We start from the raw sequence: 19,767 nt of genomic DNA on the forward strand, positions 1-19,767 counted from the left end.
GACACATAGGAAGAATGGACCACCTCTTCCACACACTAGGCCTTCAGGTGTTTGCACACAGCCTTGCTGGCCTCCAATTCTTTCTCTTTTTATAACTCAATGGGCCGAGCATACTTGGTTCCTTCAGCCATTTCTTGTGTTCCCCCTGACTTGGTTCCCAGTGCTTTAGATTGCTGATCTTTCCTCTCTGAATGGTTTTTTGATGGTCCTCTTTGTGTTGCAACAAAAATACAAGAATTTTAGCCCTACCCAGCACCCAGCAAACAATCTAATCACTACCTTATACGATTTGGGGATATATATAAATTGCCTCACAAATTTTCTGGCCCAGTTTAAATCACAGATAGCCAGTGCCCCCTAGTTATTGGGAAAAGGACACGTCATTGGACATTCCTGAGACTTGTGGCATACTCTGACTTCCTGTTTTTAAACTTCTTAAACAGCTGAATAGATCTTAGGGTGAGGTGGGCTCTGTACCCCTAGACTTAATCCCCTGCAAGATGTTCTTCCTGAGACATCTTGTGCCTGAGCATGGAAGACGCTTCCCTGCCCTGGGTAGGTGAGGGTACTCCTCGGCCCCCTGCCCAGCACAAGTGCTTCCTTATTCAGGCTGCCCACCCCCTTTCTCACCAGCTTCCTCGGACAGAATGGAAAACCATACCAATTTCTGCTGATTTGGGCAAGAGGGTGATGAAATGCCAGATCCTGGTGGCCTGGCAGAAAAGCACTGTTTAGGAGAAGACTGGCTCACCTAGGGAACGGGACTAGGCCCCTCCCAGAAGAGCAGGGCACTGGATGACGATGGCTGCTCTGTGGCCACTGTATCTTGACTTCACTAACCAGGTTGTAGTTAGATGCTGTCAGTAAGACCTGTCCCCAGGATAGCTGCAAGAAGTGGAGTCCGCGTCTTTATTGTCGTGTTTATGGACAGAAAAGCTTATAAGCAGGACTTTGCCCCATTTCCTTCCTTAGAGGAGCTGAAAGCCCTGCAGAGAGACATGGGAAGAAGAATGGGGTATATCATAGGATGGTTTTATCTAGTGTGTACCAGAAAAATCTCTTTACCTTTCCAGGAGTTCATATTTTAAATAGTAAACAGAATCTGACTTACAAGGAGAAATTTGGTAAGCAAACTCCTGTCTTCCAAATGAGCGTGTGCCTCTCTGCTGAAATTATATATAATGTAACAATTAAAATGTTCAAGTTATTTTCAAGAGAGAAAATGCTTCCCACCTGGCACCCATCACTTTATCATAAGCCACTCCACCCCCCTCACTTCACTGAATATTAGTGTCCCTTTACCGAGGGACAGTGAGCAGTGCCTTTTGAAAAGGAGCATCAGTATCTCCCATTAGTCCTGGAACTACTGGGCAGCTGAAGCCTAACCAGTAGGGGGCACTGCTCTAGGCAGCCGGGATGGACTTCTCTGTTTGATTTCTCTTCCTCCAGCCGTGAGTCCCATTAAGATGCAAAAACAGTAGGTGGTGAGGTTGTTCTGAGACCAGAGGGGAGCAGTGCAGAGGTTTGCTTTCCCTCAGGGTCATCCTCCTGAACTACTCCTCCTCTTCCTCCCTGCCTCTTTTGGCACACGTACTGCCCATGGGCAGATGAGAAGGGAAGAGATGTGGGGTGGACCATGAGGGTGTCGAGGGCCACTGGCAATCTGGTCAAAGGACTCAACTTTAGAGACAGCCTACCAGCACCCTCCATGGAGCTTTTCCTCAAGTGACCCGAGCTGGGTGAATGCCGTCTACTGGGAGAAGTGGCTCTGAGGACCCAGATAGCTGCCTAGGTACGCGGACCTAGTGGCTGTTTTCCATGGACTGCAGGCTGACCCTGCCCTGTCAGAGGCACACACCCTACACGTGTCCCGCTCCTGAGGGAGCTAAAGTAGGCACTGTGTGGGTTAATCTCCCTTATTCATTTATTATTATTTCACTGTGGTAACTAAATATAAAATTAGAACCAGTGCCTTGATTTTGCTCTGAGGGTGGCTCTTTTCAAATCCTCATGGAAGGAAGGTTTTTCAGGGACATCCTTGGTTTTGTGTCACCCTTCTTCTAGAATTCTTGTAAAGGCCAGTGCTGGCTCTCAAGACTGGGTCACAGTTGCCTGTTAATGAAGACCACAGGGCCCACCCCAGACAGGGTTCTGAGGCAGCAGTCTTGAGGTGAGGCCCAGGAATCTCCTCTCTCCAGCACTGTGTAAGTTTAAGGTACGCCGCATGATGACCTCCATGTACTGAGGACCTGCGTTTCTAACAGAGGTCTGCAACACTGCTAGACGGGCACTACTCTGTGGGATGCTTTGTTGGAGGATTGGTTACAGGTAACCTCTCACTGACCACATGAGACTGTCACATTTCATTCACATGGTGTTTGCTTAATTTTTTGATCTGTGCGTTTCTGGCTCCTCACTCCCCAGCATCTACACTCTCCATCTCCTGCCCCGCACTACGTCCTGCACGCACACATTGTTGGAACCCCAGCACCTGAAAGTGTGGGCGCCCCCATCAGAGTTTCCTCTTGCTCCAGGTCTGCGTTCTGTTTTCATGGAAGCAGAATTGACCCAGAGCACACAGGTCCCTTCTGAGCCCGAGCTCATGTTGATGGATCAGTTGGATCCCTCTGCTCAGACAGGACTGGGCACTGTGCAATTGCAGACAGAGCTGGTGGCTTCCTTCTGGTCTCCTAACTGGGGCACTGGTGGAACACAATGGTGTGGATGGCGAATTCCCCTCCCCTTGTGCAGTGAGGGCACTGAGTGGTTGCAGACTGTTGCCCTGTGCAGGGAACTTTCTAGTCTGAGGTGGAAGTCCAGGACTGGACTTCCTGCACAGAGAGGAACGCAGAGGTGAAGGTGGGAGGAGAGAGCTCCTTTTTCCTGCCTAGAAACAGAAGGAAATGGGAGGCCAGGCGCTGAGCAGGCTGGAAGGGCAGCAGTGACCCAGAATATGATTGTTAGAAGTCAGATGCCCTGTACTCCTCCTCCCCTTCAGTGCATCTGTTCTCTCAAGCCCTGTGTTGGGAGTTGCAAGAAACATAACAGGGATTAGAAACTGGATTCATACTGCTTTACCACCATGGGCTTGGGGGCAGGTTTAACCCTCTACATTGTAGTTTTCTCGTATGTACACCTCGTAGGGTATTTGTTATGAAGCATGTGACATATAGTATTCAAAAAGTATTAGCTGCTGACAGTACTGCAGAGTTCAAGTTTGGAACTAAGAGCCTGGGGTCAGTGCTGCATGTGAAAAGTAGCCCCAGAAGCATGGGGTCAGTTGAAGAATATCTGGAGAAAGAAACTGAACAGAGAGATCACCATGAGGACTTGTGGGTAAGAAGGTCAGAAGGTAAACTAAAGCCAAAGAGAGCATGAAGGGCTTTGAGTGGCAGGCCAAAAGTCTGACTATTTCCTGTAGTCTTGATGCAGAGATCAGAAGACAGCCCATGATACCTGGTCTTGGGTCCCAGGGTTACAGTCCTCCCACTCCTTCGTGCTTTGCTCTCTTGAACGTGGGCTGAGAGGTGCACGTCTCCCTCTACTTAGTGGTCCCCAGCACTGGCTGGAGCGGCGCTCAAGGTGCCTGATTGTGCTGGGCCTACTCTGTGTGACACTCTCGGGCCCCATTTGACCAAAGCTTATGTCAGCAAAGTGGGGGAGGGTGACTTTGCCATCCTATCCAAGGCATAGACTACACCCTAAGCCAAGAAACACATCAACTTCCTGGAACTCAGGGCTGTCATCGCAGCTGTCTTAGGCCTCAAAGCACATGCGAGGCTGCCCTGGTTAGAGGAGATGCTTAGCCCTGAACTTGGCAGGCAGTGCTGTGCTGCGACATCTAGTCTGGTTTGGTTCTGTCCCCAGCTGGCCAAAGCTGGGAAAGAACATTTCATTTCTGCCGCAGCCCATCCTCCCAGAGGTGTCCTTGCTGCTTGTTAAGCTCCACAATTGCTGGCAGCGTTTGAGTATCTGATGTCCACTGAAGTTCTGTTAGCCTGTCCTGAGTTGGCTGGAAGGAACCTGCAAGGCTGTTCCAGTCAGCGGATCAACCATCCCCAGTGTTTGAGGATGTCTGCGCAGGGCTCAGCACTGCAGCTCTCCTGATTTGGTGTTGTAAAGCTCACTAGTACATGGTCTGCAGGGGCCTCTTCTGTCATCTCAGGCATCTAAACTTATCCCGTCTTTTCTGGGGGCCTTAGGGCAGATTTTAGATGTCACCTTAGAACCTGCAGGGTTCTAAGTGGGTAGCTTTGTTTCTAGAGCATCTTCCCTTTTATCTTTCATTTCTTCTTTGCTATCCTAGACCTGGGGACAGGCTCCTTAAGCCTTTCTTTCTGGTTTTTCATAGCATTGTCCCTTATCTGCTCCGGGGTGAGGGGTGCTGGCCTCCTCCTCCCCTTCATTGTCACAGATGAACCTCTGCCCTCTCCCGAGTTACCCTTCTTCTAGGGGACATAGGCAGAGCCTGTGCAGGAATGCAAGTCCAGAAACTCAGCATCCCCCTCAGGAGCCCAGAGCTCCTCTCCCAGCCTGTGCGGTCATATCATATCCCCTCCAGGAGCTGTCTTCTGGGGCACAGCCTCCCTCACAGGTTTCTTTTTTTTCTTTTCCTTTCCCCCTGAGGCAGTATTGATAGAGGTAAGGGGTATCTTGGGTTTTCTTCCAAGAACTGCCCTGTACTTTTCCACTCTCTGAGTTCTGTGAATCCCTCCGATCTGGTAGCACCCAGAATAAACAAGGTGGTGACTCCTCACTCAGCTTAATTGCAAGGCATTCTCAAATCTTCAGATCATCTACTTCCAGGGTCTGAGGATGGAAGTTTCAGGGTCAAATCTGTCAGGTTGGCCCTCTTTTCTCTCCTTGGTTTCCTGTGTGTACTGAGAGGTTACTTGGACCTTTTTAAAGTGTCTTTTTTAAATGAGGAGAGGGAGGGAGTGTGTCCAGATTTTGAGACTTACAGTCTGAAGAATTTTAATTCCAGAGACTTGTTAATCTGATGTGTGTTTTTGTTAATTATGTATAGAACTGTAGTTCACGTATTCTGAGATCTTGGTGGTTTCTGGAAAAAAACATGGAGCTACAATTTCTCTCTAGACTTTCTTTCTAATAAAAATGTGTCTTAATTAAAAAATGAATAACAGCAGAAAAATCTTGCTTGCTTTTATTATTTTTTTTACAGTGTTTAATTTTGCCTTAGACATCTTTGAGCTTAGATTGGCAGGGATGATCTGAAAGTATGTTTCGTGTCTGTATTTCTGAAATCTCATGGGAATTTTAATAAAACTGACTTGATCAATAGTTTAAAGGAGGTGGGTTATATATCAGGTAAAACCAGGATTCTTCGTCTCTATCCCGGTGGGTTTCTGGAGTCCCTGACCCTCCTGGTACTGAAAGGAAATGTTGGGTGTAGAGAATGTGCATGTCTCTGTGGGATGGTCTATAATCTTCATCACATCCTCAAGGAGGGTCCTGCTTCCAAGAAATGCTGAGAGTTACTGGGTTAGTAGGAGGGTTCCCCTGGCTTAAGGGGTCTCTGCCCCACTTAGAGGCTATCCCTGTGAGTTATACCTTGTTCCTTGATACTTTGTTCAGAATCCAAAGAACTTTTCAGAGGCCCAAAGATGCAAACAGAAGCAGTGGTGTATAGAGAGACTGCTTGCAGGTGTTAGAAACCAGGGGAGCTGCATCTGACAGAGAGGGCTGGGGAGGGGTCCTCACCCACCACGTGCCCCCCCCACAATAGGCGGGTCTAGCAGAGGTTTGCCACCTTAGGTGCTCATAACTCCATGGGGACAGAGTAAGGGTTAAGACGATAGATAGCTGGGTGTTGTCGCATGATTGGGCAGCTTTTCTGAACTCTCCAGAAGGGGATAAACACTAGAAAACATACCAAGCAAGTATTTCTCGACAGGTTTTGTCTGTGTGCCAGTTTATTTTACTTTAGTTTTTCCTTCCCATTTTTTCACTCTTCAATTTAGCTATGGGATGCTTTTTCCAGAGACCTAGAGTGGCCAAACTCTGGAGCCGGAGCTCTGGGAGATGCCGTGTTCTGGTTTTCTCTTGTTCTGTGAGGGGCCAGACTTGGCTTTTTCCCCAGCCAGGCACTTGAGGCCCTTGGCACCCAGAAGAGACATTCTCAAGCTCTTGAAGGGCTCATGTAAATGGAAGTTTTCTGCATCTTCTCAACAGTAAAGAAAAAATACCCATTTGGTCCTAGTTGAACTGTTATGGGCACTTCTCCCATCACTCAAGAAAAGATGTAATTCTTTACATTGAGGGACTGTCTAGATCCATATTTTTTACTTTCTTTGGCCCTTCATTTTTCCTGTCTGTTTCTGATGGCATTGAATGATGTCTCACCCTTACCTACCCTTTAAACTGACCATCCATCAGCATCAATGTGCTAGTAAGATGCTCCAAGCTCCACCTGGAGCCCCTGGTCCAAGCCATGCTCAGGTGATGTTGCCCTTGGCATTGTTGGACATACTTTGGGAGTTCCTGTTTTCCCAAGGCACACTTGACTCCAGTTGCTCTTGCTAAGGTGCTAATGGACGACTGGGTGGAATCAACCTAGGAGCTAGAAGCTTGCTTTATCAGGTACAAGTGTGTGTGTGGGGGGGTGTTTTGTTGTTCTTAATTTGTGACTCCTGGTGGAACAGAGATGAGAGCATTTTTAGTGTTGACTCTCATCATGTCACCTTTTCTCGTTTTTGTAGGTTGCTCTCACTCTGCTCCAGAGGTGGTAGCTTTGAGGTGTGACCCAGCCAGCACCAGCTCCTCAGTAAGGAAAGCCACCTTGATCATATAAGGAAAACAGGTCAGTTAAACTTGATTGACTTTCTTTGAGTCACAACAGCTTTGAATGCTGAGTGTACCTTTCTCTCCATTCTCCTCCCCACGTTCCCTTTGAGCTGCCCTCTCTCTTCCTCGGGCTTCCAGAGGCTTTGATGCAAAACTCTGGTGAAGTTGTCACTGAATACTAGACTTCTTGACCTCTTAGACCTGAGGTGTGGGATAAGGAATCTCGGAGAGGGTGCCTAGTGTTTGTCTCACAAGGAAAGCAACTCTTCAGACACCCCCATTTCTAGCTTCTCCCTCCCCAACCCCAAATCTAGGCTCTATACATTAAAAACTGGAATGCCAGGCCAGTCTGTTTGGCTATGTTAATGAAGATGATGATTTCTTTTCATATCTGTGATTTGGAAATTTCATCTGGGTTCTCAGTCCTCTTGAGGAGATTGTATAGAATAGGGCCAGTGGTTTTTTACTTCTATTTTAGTTATTATTAGTATTTGCAGTGGTGGGGCTGGTGTGCAGGATGTGGTCAGGGAGAAGAAATGGGGCAAGAGAGAATGAAAATATTAAGTCTGCACATATCCATAAAGAAAAATGTGCTTTGGAAATGGACCTTAAATTGTTAAACTTATCTCTTATTCCCTGAGATCCAGTATCAGTGAGTTTGGGTTAGTTTGGATTATTACTCTAATATAGTAATAATGGGGTTGGGTATGGGATAGATAGAATTGACTAATACAGGCCAACTGGCCTCTGGTTAAATTAGCACCTAGTCGTGCTCAGTGTTCAACTAAATTTTTTTCCCCAGTGTGTTTCACACCAGGTTCTTTCCCTTATTGTGCCATCACTCAAAGGAGAATTCAAGTATGAGAGCAAACTGGAGTAAAATCTTGCAATGCTTCTGAGGGGCTAGTTTGGGTTGCTTCTGAAAGAGCTCTTTAGGGATGAGTACAGTGACTTCTTTTCAAACAGTGTGGCTGGGAGTTTTGTTTTGTTAATTATACTTTCAGAACAGAATAAGAGTCTCTATTTTTTTAAATTGCTATTTACTTACCTTTAAATCAGGAAAAAGAAGTAAATATAAGTGATCTTGGTGTCACACTTTATCCCAAAGGAGGAAATAAATTTAGCAAGAGTCTTCTTGTCTGGACAAAATGGAAAACAAGTTTGTATGACTTCTCTCCTTTTCCAGCTGAGATTATCCCCGTCTATAGCCATAGCACCCTGAATGAGCCTGATCTGGTCTGATCTTGGAAGCTAAGCAGGATAGGGCCTGATTAGTACTTGGGTGGGAGACCGCCCAAGAATCCCAGGTGCTGTGGACCTAAAAAAGGGAGGGATAAGACCTTGTAACTTCCAGCCCTTATGTTGGTTAGCTCTCCTGACTATTGATAGGAATGCTACATTTAAGACACATAGGAAGTTTGCAAGAATGTGTTTTTAATGTTACAGTGACTGTGACAGAAATTCTTACTGGTAATTTGGCTTCTGCTTAGTAAATATATTTTTGTTATTTTCATATTGACTGTTTCCCTTCTCTCTGCTTTCTTTTCCTACTCAATGATAGAATTAAAATATATTTTTTATTTTAACGTGAAAATGTTATGTTTAGTCCTAAAGGTGTTTACTTTAACCTATTTTCAGGTTTGTGTAAACTCTACCACATTTTTCTTTTATAAGCAGAGTCATAAGACAAAAAAGCAAGATCATCTTCTAAACTCCTACTATAAATAGGTAGAAAAGTTCATTTTCTTTTTACTGACTTATCATAGTAAAGAAGATTTCTAGTCAGTTATTTTATGCTATGATGTACATTTAAATATACTTCCCCATAGTTTTAAAGAATGAAAATGATTTTGGTGTCCTGAGTGTCCAGTTGTTTGAATCAAACAAATTACTACATGCTGATTGATCACAACAAATCCGAGGGACTGGTGATACTTTTGTTAGAAATCCACTAAGAAAGAAATGGGTGTGCACTTGTGTCACATGGTCTTTCTTAAAGAGACTCCCAAATAAACTTTCCAAGACATTTGGAAATGGGATATCGAAGCACAGTCTTTAATAAGTTTAAATGGACTTCTGGCATGGGGAAACTTCATAGAAAGACAGCAGTTTGTTCTTTCCTTTCATTTTGATCATGACTTTCTTGATGAGGAAATATGTGAAAAATGAGGCCAGGCCAGCGTCCTAAGGTATATATTTCTGCAGTTAGCTCTTTCACCTGTCATTTGAAAAACTCGTAGGTCCATATCTCCACTTTGTCTCTTGACAAGAAAAGTACCGTTCCAGAGACCTACTATGACTTTCCTGGTAGGATTTTAGCTTGGAACTTCTGAGCTTTGGGCAACATCACTCAATAAAGTTACATTCCTAGGCCTTTCCTACTGTGGTGCTGGACACACTTGTACATGTTTTGGGTTTTACCACTTGTCCTGTGCTAGGTCACATTGCCTAAAGTTGGAGGAGGAAACCATGTTCTTTCTGGCATTCTTCCTAAGAATTCACTTTGCTGCTGAGATAATGATCTTGAGCTTTGACTACAGTTTTGGCCTTGTCAAATTTGCTAATGTATACTGTGGGTTAATGGGGTATGTGGCATGCAGATAAGGTGTCAGCTCTAAAACATCTTCCTGGATAATATGAAGAAAATCATTTACCCATAGATTTCTGGCCATCCCTATAGCCAAATTCAGTTGCAAGGAGTAGAACTACAGAGGACATGAAGGGATAGGTTTGTTTTGTTTTTTTACAGAGACAGAGAGAGAGAGAGGGATAGACAGAAACAGACAGACAGGAATGGAGAGATGAGAAGCATCAATCATTAGTTTTTTGTTGCACGTTGCAACACCTTAGTTGTTCATTGATTGCTTTCTCATATGTGCCTTGACCATGGGGCTACAGCAGACCAAGTAACCCCTTGCTCTAGCCAGTGACCTTGGGCTCAAGCTGGTGAGCTATCGCTCAAACCAGATGAGCCTGCAATCAAGCTGGCGACCTCGGAGTCTCAAACCTGGGTCTTCTGCATCCCAGTCTGACGCTCTATCCACTGCGCCACTGCTTGGTCAGGCCAGGGATAGGTTTTGATGTGGCTGTGGGCCACTGTTTTCCCTTTGACCATTCTTTTCACATTACCTGTTTCTTTTAGGTCTAACTCAGTGGTAGTCAACCTGGTCCCTACCGCCCACTAGTGGGCGTTCCAGCTTTCATGGTGGGTGGTAGCTGAGCAACCAAAGTATAAATAAAAAGATAGAGTTAACTATAGTAAGTTGTTTTATAAAGATTTATTCTGCCAAACTTAGTGAAAATCCAACATAAAGTACTTGGTAAGTAATTATTTTTATATGCTTTAACTTGCTGTAACTCTGCTTTATAAATTTTATAAAGTAAAGTTACTTTCCTACTTTATAAATCACCATTACTGTGGAACCGGTGGGCGGTTAGAAAATTTTACTACTAACAGAGATACAAAAGTGGGCGGTAGGTATAAAAAGCTTGACTACCCCTCTAACTGATACCTTCTACCATTGATTTTCAACCTTTTCAAACTTGGGGACTGATGAAAATAGAATTATTTTGGGAACCTGTAAGGCAGAAATCACTCTGAGCATAAGAAAATTCAACTAAGATCATGGGGTCTGTAATTCTTTTTTTTTTTTTTCTTTTATAGAGTCAGAGGGACAGATAGGGACAGACAGACAGGAACTGAGAAAGATGAGAAGCATCAACCATCAGTTTTTTGTAGCGACACCTTAATTGTTCACTCATTGCTTTCTCATATGTGCCTTGACCGTGGAGCTACAGCAGACCGAGTAACCCCTTGCTCGAGCCAGCGACCGTGGGTCCAAGCTGGTGAGCTTTGCTCAAACCAGACGAGCCCGCACTCAAGCTGGTGACCTCGGGGTCTCAAACCTGGGTCCTCCACATCCCAGTCCGATGCTCTATCCACTGCGCCACTGCCTGGTCAGGCGGGGTCTGTAATCTTCATATATCAGGTGGTTAACTCTTCTGTGGACTGGCACAAAGTTTCCGGAGACCAAATCCACAGACCGGTGGTTGAAAAACACTGTTTTAGGCTGTAAGCCTTTAATGGATTTCTTGACTGCCTTGTCTTTGGTCAGTTTTAAGTAGAGGTGGGAAGTATGTCAAGTTGGAGTCTGAGAGTCCTTATGGGACATAGAGTAGAGTAGGAAAGAAAATTTTATCAGAAAAAGCTAAGAACTTTTATGATTTCACACATAGGTGGGATGTAAAACTGGGACTCATGGACATAGATAAAAGTGAGGTGGTTACTCAAAAGAGGGGATGGGGGAGGGGAGTAAAGAGGGACAAATATGTGGTGATGAAAATGATTTGACTTTGGGTGATGGCCACACAATGCAATCAACAGTTCAAATGCTATAGAGATGTCCAGCTGAAAACTGTGTACTCTTATTGATCAAAGTCACCCCATTAAATTTAATTTCAAAGCTAAAAAAGAAAAAGAGAGAGAGAGAGAAAAAGAAAGAAAAGTTGGTATATACATATATGCATTTACACATACATACATATATACATATGAGCTTCCGAAAATAAAATGCCACAAAATTGTTTTGACTGTTGTGAGTGAGGGTGACAGCACTCATGCAGTTAAGGTTGAACACCACTGAGACTAGGGTTTTGCAAGAAGAGTTAGAATCACCTCTGGTTTGTGCTCCCTGTGTTTCCATGAATTTTGTGGGCTGAGTTCACAGCAAATAAGGAGTTTCAGTTTTTTCTTCACTAAGTAGGTATACACTGAATCTTTTTGCCTTTGCTTCCCCTTCCAGTGTCAACGAGTGACACCAAGAGAAGAAAGAAAAAGAAGTGAAACAGTCTCCTTTCCTCCTCCACGTGGATGATAGCTATAGCAAGGGAAAATCCCCTAGTGTGTCAGTTGGGGCAGAAAATGGAGGTAATTGGCAATGGGCTGGGTTTTCTTCTGTCCATTTTCTGGCATATATAGGTATGTTACCTATTTGTGTTTTTTAAGAAGCAGTCTTTGTATGTTGATTTGAAATTTGGTTATAATCTTGAAAGGGTCGGTATCTCAACTGTCACACAATCCAGGCTCCCCGTTGAAATCATTGGGTTGCAGCAGTGCTATTCAGTGAGCCTGATGGTTCTCAGTTGTCAGGTCCACACGATATTGGGAGGATCCTGGCCCAATGGCAGCAACCTTGGCTCTCTAATTATTGACTCAGCCTTTGCCACGCTGCCTAATGAAAAATTAAGAAAGGAAGAGACCACCTGCTTCAGGTGGCTTTGGGAGTTGTGTCAGTGCCATATGCTTAGCAAGGGAGCAGGGTTATCCTTTGATATGACAGCACTTCATTTAGATGAAAGCTTAACTTGAACTGAACACAGAGGGTTTTAGGTGTTTTTTCCTGACTTGTAGTTATGGTAGTCATGGCTAATGCCACCTGGCTCTGACAGAAGCCTAAACTTCCCAGTGGTCAAATCAGCAATTTCCAATTTTCAGTTCTATGACAGAGGCTTCTTAGAAGCTTAAATCCTTGTCTCAATGATGTCAAGTTCGCCCATTGGCTTGGAAGTTTCAGACTTATCTTCCGTCAACACCATGATGTCAGCAGTCATGAGTGTAGGGAACGTCGCTGAGAATGGTGGGAGCCTCCAGATCATCAAGTCCCCTGTGAAGCCTCCAGGACCAAATCGGATTGGCAGAAGGAACCAGGTAAGCTTAAGTGTGCTAGGTGGTAGCATCTGGTGGCTTCAGTCCCTGAGAACATTGGGAGGAAGATAGTCCCCTGAGCCTCAGCCTCCTTAGGCAGAACCTTGAACGCATTGAGGTATAAACAGACGTACCCAGAGGTTGTCATCATTTTTCAAGTGTAAGCTTTTTGTAGCTTATTTCAGTTTTCTTTAATGGAGAAAATTTTCTATGCTTTGTTGTCAATATTGGTGAAGGTGCCCTGATTCTCATCCCTGTAATTTGACTTGAATGCCAGCTTCCTTCATTTGCTGGTCAAGGCAGAAGACCTTAATTTAGTCTTCCACACTGATGTGGTTCATGTCCTTATTCACACAGCTGGTTAATTTGGGTTTCAAAGTCACCTCCTTGGTTATTTTTTTTTAAGCATCTTCAGATTGGGGAGCAGATAAATACTGGTTCTGCTGAGTCTCCTTTCCAGCTCTCCATTCTTGACAAAGCACAGAATTTGGCCCCAGAGAATTCCACTTAAGAGACGACTTAGCCCTTTTGAACTTTCAGTGGGCATCAGACCAGGAGAAGAGAGAAAGAGTGAATGAGTGGGCAGGAATTAGGAGGGTTAATGATGTAGTAAAAATCCACATCTCCTTCACTGGAAAATAAGATGAATCTTTTAATTGACATATAGAGGGGGCACTTGGAAAGTGTTCACTGTCCTGTTAGCAACATGTTTAATGAAGCTCAAGGAGTGAGGTAGGGAATGACTAGTTCACATTTCTCCTCTGAATCCATACCATATGAACTGACTCCTCCACACTTAGTTTTGAGTTTACTGATTGAATGGGGCTATACCAAACCCTCAGGGAGCAGGCTGTCTTAAGAGCTTGTCTAGATACTGGGTTTGGAGATTAAAGTAAACCTGTTGGGCTTTTGTGAATTAATTGTTTTATTAACAATCCTACAGTGACATTTCTTATACAGAATTGTCTAAGCCACATCTATGATGATAAACTCTGAGAAGTAAAACATTAATTTTAATTAAGGCTTTTGATGAAACTTGTCCTACAGGAGAAGCTGTACCAGCCTAAATGCCCCTAGCAGTGTGGGAGAGTGCCCATTTTTCCACACCTTTCTCAGGGCTGGAGGCTTGGCAGAGTAAAACAATGTGTTAGGGTGAAAGCATTGATAACTTTTTCTCTCTTTTTCCTTTGTCTCCACGTGCTTCTCTTCCTATGGGTCCCTGAGAAAATACTCAGCCTGCATGAACTGTGGCCTGAGTCAAGAAGGAGCGCTAGCTCTGGGAAGAAAAGGTTTATTTCTACTCTCTCACACCTGTCTGTCCCTCCATCTATTTGTTCATCTCTCCACCCCTTCACTCATTTCACAGTATAAACCAGCTCCTGCTTCCAGCCAAGTACTGCGCCAGGGTGTCAGGCATTTCCGGATGAGTGAGACCTGTAAGGTCATTGTCTCCCCTTTCTTCTCTGTGCTACTAGGAGAAAATGGCAGCAGGGATAGCCTCCTCTTTAAATCACCCAGCATTAAATCGCCCCAGCACAGGCAGGGTTGGCGCCAGTCCCAGCTGCAGGCCTTTCCCATGGTTCAGAGACAGCAGGTGGAACCGTAGGCGGAGCCCACAGCCCTTCTGCCCCGGTGGTAATGGGGGGGGAGGGGGGTGACTGTGCAAGTGTGGTGAAGCAAATGGTGCAGGTGTGTGCCTTAGCTATCCATCATCTACCCCCTGTGCCTCCAGGGTGCCTCGTGTTCCATGGGGCCCTGGCTTAGTTTCTGAAAGGGAAGTCTGGGCCAGAGGTAGCATGGGAAGGACAGGGCATTGGAAGAAAAAGACAAGAGCACAGTATAGTCTGGGAGAGAGTGGTTCCTTCTCACCTAGGGGTGGGTGGGAGCGCTGAGGAGAACCCTGGAGAGGAGTCTTGTGAGCCACAGCCAGACATTGACACAGTTGCCAGATTGTTCCATTATGGGATCTTGGTTATCACATTAGCTGTTGGCTTTATCTGCCAGCCCAGGACGTGTGCCCTTTCCACTAGCACAGCCCTAATGACTGCATTCACAGTTCTCTGGTGGAGCTTCTTCCAGCACCACCATGCTGCCTTTCCTGTCTGACTTGTTTATAAAAATTAAATCCGAGTTCACAGACTCCTTCCTCCCAGACCACTGTGGACTTTGTGGGCCTGTCTTACGGTCTGCAGCGTGCCCTGCCAGCCCCAGAGAAAGTTTGGGTTCCAGTTCATGATGAACCCTGGAAGCAATACCAGTTAGCCTCACAAGCTGCCCAGTATGTCTGGTATCTACTACCTCAAGGTGAATGAAAGATAAATTTTTTTTAATCTGCCTCCTCAAGAAGCTGGTCACTTGGAGACCTGGCTTTTTAACATTTATTTACATCCTACTGATAATTCTTTCTCTAAAAAATTTTTTTCAGTATATATTATTGCTAATCTAATAATTCAGCAAAAAATGCCCAATACTGAGTTTTGGCCTGGCTGGAAGACATTTCTCATTGTTATAGTCAGCGCTCTTATTTTGTTGTTGCTACTTTTGTTTCTGGTTTTTCTGTTTGCTGGTTCTTGGCCAGCTCTATTCTGACTGTAGTAGAACTAGGCTGAGAAGGTAGGACTCCTCCCCACCTCCCAGACACACACATTATATCTGTGGAAAGAGTGGAAATCTATGGTTGACTCAGTGACACTGGCAGCTGTTTTACTGTCTCTGGGTTAATCGATTTCCTCAAAATTCATAGCTGTAACTTTTTAATATTTGAGAGTGAAAAGATGTATAGCATACCTAGTTCTCAGACCCAGTGCCACAGACTAGAAAAAGATTTGCCCAGTAGTCCCCCCGCCATCCACAAGAATTATTTCCCAAGACCCCCAGTGGATGCCTGAAGCTGCAGCTAGCACTGAACCCACATACACCATGTTCTGTCCTGTACATACAAAGTCTTTCACATAAATGAGGCCCTATGGCTTCTCCTTGGTCTGTCTGGATCGCCAGATCACTCCTTCAGTTTTGGGGCCATTACTGAGTGAAATAAGGGCTGCCTAAACAATCTGCCTGACATCCAAGACAGCTACAACGTGAGCGATGTGTTTAGGTGTGGAGACGCTGGACAAAGGGATCGTTCACGTTCGAGGCCGACAGCAGGATGGCCTGAGCTTTCGTCCCACTCCTCAGAACATCATCACGCAGTTTAAAACTTACGAATTGTTTATTTCTGGACTTTTCCATTTCACATTTTTGGACTGTGGATGACTGTGGGTAACAAACTGTGACAAGCAAAACTGCAGATAAGGGGGAGGACTACTGTATTGTTTAACCCTTTGATTAGTACGAACGTTCATGTACGTCCTCGTGACCATCCAGAGTATGATTGATTTATTTTAAAAATGTGTAAGGCAACATTAAAAAAAGGCAAATGTATGTACTTCTTGTTTCCATAAATTAGTTATCAAACAAACATGATTTTAAGTTAATAAAACTGTAACTGGAACTAATTTCAGTTTTTGAAAAAAAACTCCCGGGAGTCAGTGAGCTTGAAAAAAACTCTCTACTCAAAGAGTTAAAGTGAGGCTCACTAGTCCTGGAAGAGTGAGAGAGAACCGCAGTAAGCAGCTACACATGCTAGACATCATCCTGCATCCACTCTACCCCGTCTGGTTTATGGTGCCATTTGTTTTTATAGTCTTTGGGGTGACTTGTATTTTCATCATCTCTCATAAGCCAACCACAAGGATGTTCCCATTCTGTGCCTTTGGGTTAATGGTTGTAGTTTTTTGTTTGTTTGTTTTGTTTTGTTTTTTGGTCAGACTTATATAGCATAGAGGTTTAGGGCATGGGCTGTTGAGCGGCTGGCCTGAGTTTTAATTCTGCGTCTGTGTGCCAGTTCTCTGATGTAGGGTCGGTTACCTGTCTCTCTCTACCCCAGTTTCCTCATCCAGAAAATGGGACCATAATAGTGGCTGCCTCCTAGTGGTTGTGAAAAAACTTGAGGTTTTTATATATTCAGAGTTTAGCACACAGTAAGTGTTCAATGATTGGTATTATATACAAGAAACAGAAACTCATTCAAATGAGTACAAGGAAAAAGAGGTTTATTGAAAGATGCCCGAGAGCACAGCCCTCTCCGCTCTCTTGGACCTGGTTTCCCACTCTCCTACCAGGAGGTCTTCCCCAGCTGCAAGTCGTGGCTTGGGCTCACCACACTGCTGGCTCTGGCCCCAGCCCTGCCTGAACTTTGTGATCAAGTCCTGATGATCACCTAACTCAGTAATCTGGTGATCCCTAAACCTGGGCATGTACTGGCATCTCCTGGGGAGTTGTAAGATACCCAAGATTCCTGAGACCAGGTCCGCTTACCTAGTGATTCTGAGTCAGCCTGTTATGAGTCTGATCTAGAAATCCATAGTCAGAAAGCTCCCAGGTGACCTTTGAAAGCCCACGGGTCTCAGTCTCTTAGTATTTCAATTCCACATTCCTGGGAGAGGTGTCCACGCCTTGATCTGTTAGTTTGGGGATGAGGACAGAGACCTGCGGTGCTTAGGGATTGTGTGTGTGAGGAGGCAACGATAGGCACGTCCATGACAACTCTGTGAATTACTCTGAAGGAGTTGTATAGGTAGTAAGCTTGTCCTTTTTTCTAAAATGGTAAAATATATTGCTTGACAAAAGCTTGCCCTGTGTGCTTTGAGGGGGCATAAAACAAGCCACTTTTTGAGCTGGCTCTTTTGTCACCTCCATGGAAGTCTTCAGTTTGGGTTGTCATTCTCTATCAGAGTTTCAACTGGCCAGCGTTCTTATTCTTATTTACTCTTTCTGGGCAGTGTCCATCAGGTGCTGGCAGGGAGTGAAGGGGTCATACTGATGCCTGTTTGGGCACACAGCTGGACCCTGAGGCCTTCTACTGCTGGGAGGGTGGGTGTTTGTCATGAGAACGTCATTACCTCTTATGGTGGGTGTTTTTTTTGGGGGGGGGGGCTCAAGAGTAGGTAGGAAAGAGTGGCTGGAGCCTAGGTTGGACTTGGGGAGGAAGATAGTCCTTTTCTAGCTCTGCCATGACTCAGTGCTTAATTTTTCACCATTCATTGACGATTACTGTCTGTCTAATAAGAACACGAATATTTATCGAGCACTTACCCTGTGCCAGACACTGTTCCAGCACTTGACACACATTGTGACTGAATTAGTCCTCATCAGTCCACACCCTAGCGTGATGTGGGAGATGCTATTACCCATCCCATTTACAAGCGAGGAAACTGGGCCGGCAGGATGACGACTTGTCAGGCTCCTACCAGGCAGGCTCCAGAGCCCATCCTCTTGGCTGTGTCGTAGCAACAGCTCTTTGAGACACAGGTGCTCAGGACAGAAATCAGGCACAGGTTACGTGAAGTCAAATTGATTCTCCCTTTTATTGGATCTTTTCAGGAAACAAAAGAAGAGAAGTCTTCCTACAACTGTCCCCTCTGTGAGAAGATTTGCACTACACAGCATCAGTTAACTATGCACATTCGACAGGTTTGCTGCTTTGATATTTTTGTTTTAAGTCATTCTTCATTGAGAGGACAAGGTGATTTGACCTCCATGTATGAATTGTGGCTGTGTTTAATTTGGATTTTTACTATTTTAATTATTTTGAGAGGTGGTTATGAAATAATTTTTGTGGGTCCATGTCACTGTGACAAAGCCCCAGGTCAACACAGACTATTCCTTTTCAGAATTTAGCAAATACCAAGTTAACTGACCACATATAATGGGAGACTTTGCTCGTACCTGACTTGTCAGTATAAACCAAATCCCTTTGAATAAATATATAGTTAAAGTTAAGTACAGTGAGATTGTAGGTATAGACCCCTGCTCTTTATATTGTTATAACCATATATCATGCTGTAGAGAATTGACTTGATTTGGGATCTCTTTCTCCTTTTCTCCTTTTTTTTTTTTTTTTTTTTTTTTTTTTAAGTGAGAGAGAGGGGGACAGACAGGGACAGACTGACAGGAAGGGAGAGAGATGAGAAGCATCAACCCATAGTTGTTGTAGTACCTTAGTTGTTCATTGACTGCTTTCTCATATGTGCCTTGATGGGGAGACTCCAGCCAAGCCAGTGACCCCGTGCTCAAGCAGGCGACCTTAGGGTTTTGAACCTGCGTCCTCAGTGTCCCAGGCTGACACTCTGTCCACTGTGCCACCACCTGGTCAGGCTTAGCTTTTCTCCTTTGTGGGATTTTTCCTTCTCTTTGCCTGCTGTTTACTGGTTCATGAAAAAATATTGATGCATCTAGAGCAGGGGTCCCCAAACTTTTTACACAGGGGGCCAGTTCACTCTCCCTCAGACTGTTGGAGGGCCGCCACATACAGTGCTCCTCTCACTGACCACCAGTGAAAGAGGTGCCCCTTCCGGAAGTGTGGCGGGGGCCGGATAAATGGCCTCAGGGGGCTACATGCAGCCTTCAGGCCGTAATTTGGGGATGCTTGATCTAGAGCAATGAAGGAGTGACATTATTAAAATTGTAACATGGTACTGAATAATGGCATCATTTAGCAGCTTGGGTTTAGATGGAAATGTTCCTCCGTAGCGTGTTTCGGAGGCCAGAACTCTACACTGTGCAGATTTCAGTTCTCTTTTCCTGACAGCAAGATGCGTCATCAGCCTTAAATGGACATTGACTTAATGTGAGGACCATATTTCACACGTTTACTTCATAGTTGGCAGTCTTCCTGTTTGTGTTAATATATGTGGTCAGTTAATCTGTGTGTGTCTCCTAGAAAGACCTTCAAAGATTCCCGCTTTCTCTGAGCCTTGCAGAAGTATTTCTCAAAACTTCAATATGGGCCTAGAAGATTGTACAGAATATTTATTTGCCTGTGTTCCGGGTAGATTTTGACATTTGGGAAGATACTTAAAATGAAACAACAAAAAAAATAGCTGATAAGCTATACTGGTTTTACTGGACAGCTCTGAATTGACGTTACCAAGTGTTGACCCATCTTAAGTGACCACTGGGGTGATTGCTTTCTACAGCACAACACGGACACTGGAGGGGCAGACCATTCGTGCAGCATCTGCGGGAAGTCGCTGAGCTCAGCCAGCTCCCTGGACCGCCACATGCTGGTACACTCTGGCGAGAGGCCTTACAAGTGCACTGTGTGTGGCCAGTCTTTTACCACCAATGGGAACATGCACAGGTGGGTGAGGGTCACCTTGGCCTGGTGACTGGCAGCTGGAGGTTGTAAAAAAGTAATGTGGCCTTGGAGCCACCAT

General features: G+C 44.9%; 1 protein-coding gene and 1 pseudogene across 9 annotated transcripts in view; both read left to right on the forward strand.

The window, feature by feature from the left end:
* RREB1 (ras responsive element binding protein 1) overlaps window positions 1-19,767 on the forward strand; it is a 144,126-nt gene that overhangs the window by 59,238 nt on the left and 65,121 nt on the right. For 7 of the 9 annotated variants that reach the window (XM_066268432.1, XM_066268430.1, XM_066268439.1 and 4 more), the window contains 5 exons: window positions 6,720-6,820; window positions 11,607-11,731; window positions 12,299-12,511; window positions 17,933-18,022; window positions 19,528-19,691. In XM_066268432.1, coding sequence (XP_066124529.1) covers window positions 12,341-12,511; window positions 17,933-18,022; window positions 19,528-19,691 — 425 coding nt within the window. In that variant the 5' untranslated portion in view covers window positions 6,720-6,820; window positions 11,607-11,731; window positions 12,299-12,340. The remainder of the gene's footprint in view (window positions 1-6,719; window positions 6,821-11,606; window positions 11,732-12,298; window positions 12,512-17,932; window positions 18,023-19,527; window positions 19,692-19,767) is intronic. The other 2 variants (XM_066268436.1, XM_066268435.1) reach the window with 2 other exon arrangements.
* LOC136332608 (5S ribosomal RNA) lies at window positions 8,005-8,123 on the forward strand (annotated as a pseudogene).

This window comes from Saccopteryx bilineata, chromosome 3 (assembly GCF_036850765.1).
Source record: "Saccopteryx bilineata isolate mSacBil1 chromosome 3, mSacBil1_pri_phased_curated, whole genome shotgun sequence".
Classification (NCBI taxonomy): Eukaryota; Metazoa; Chordata; class Mammalia; order Chiroptera; family Emballonuridae; genus Saccopteryx; species Saccopteryx bilineata.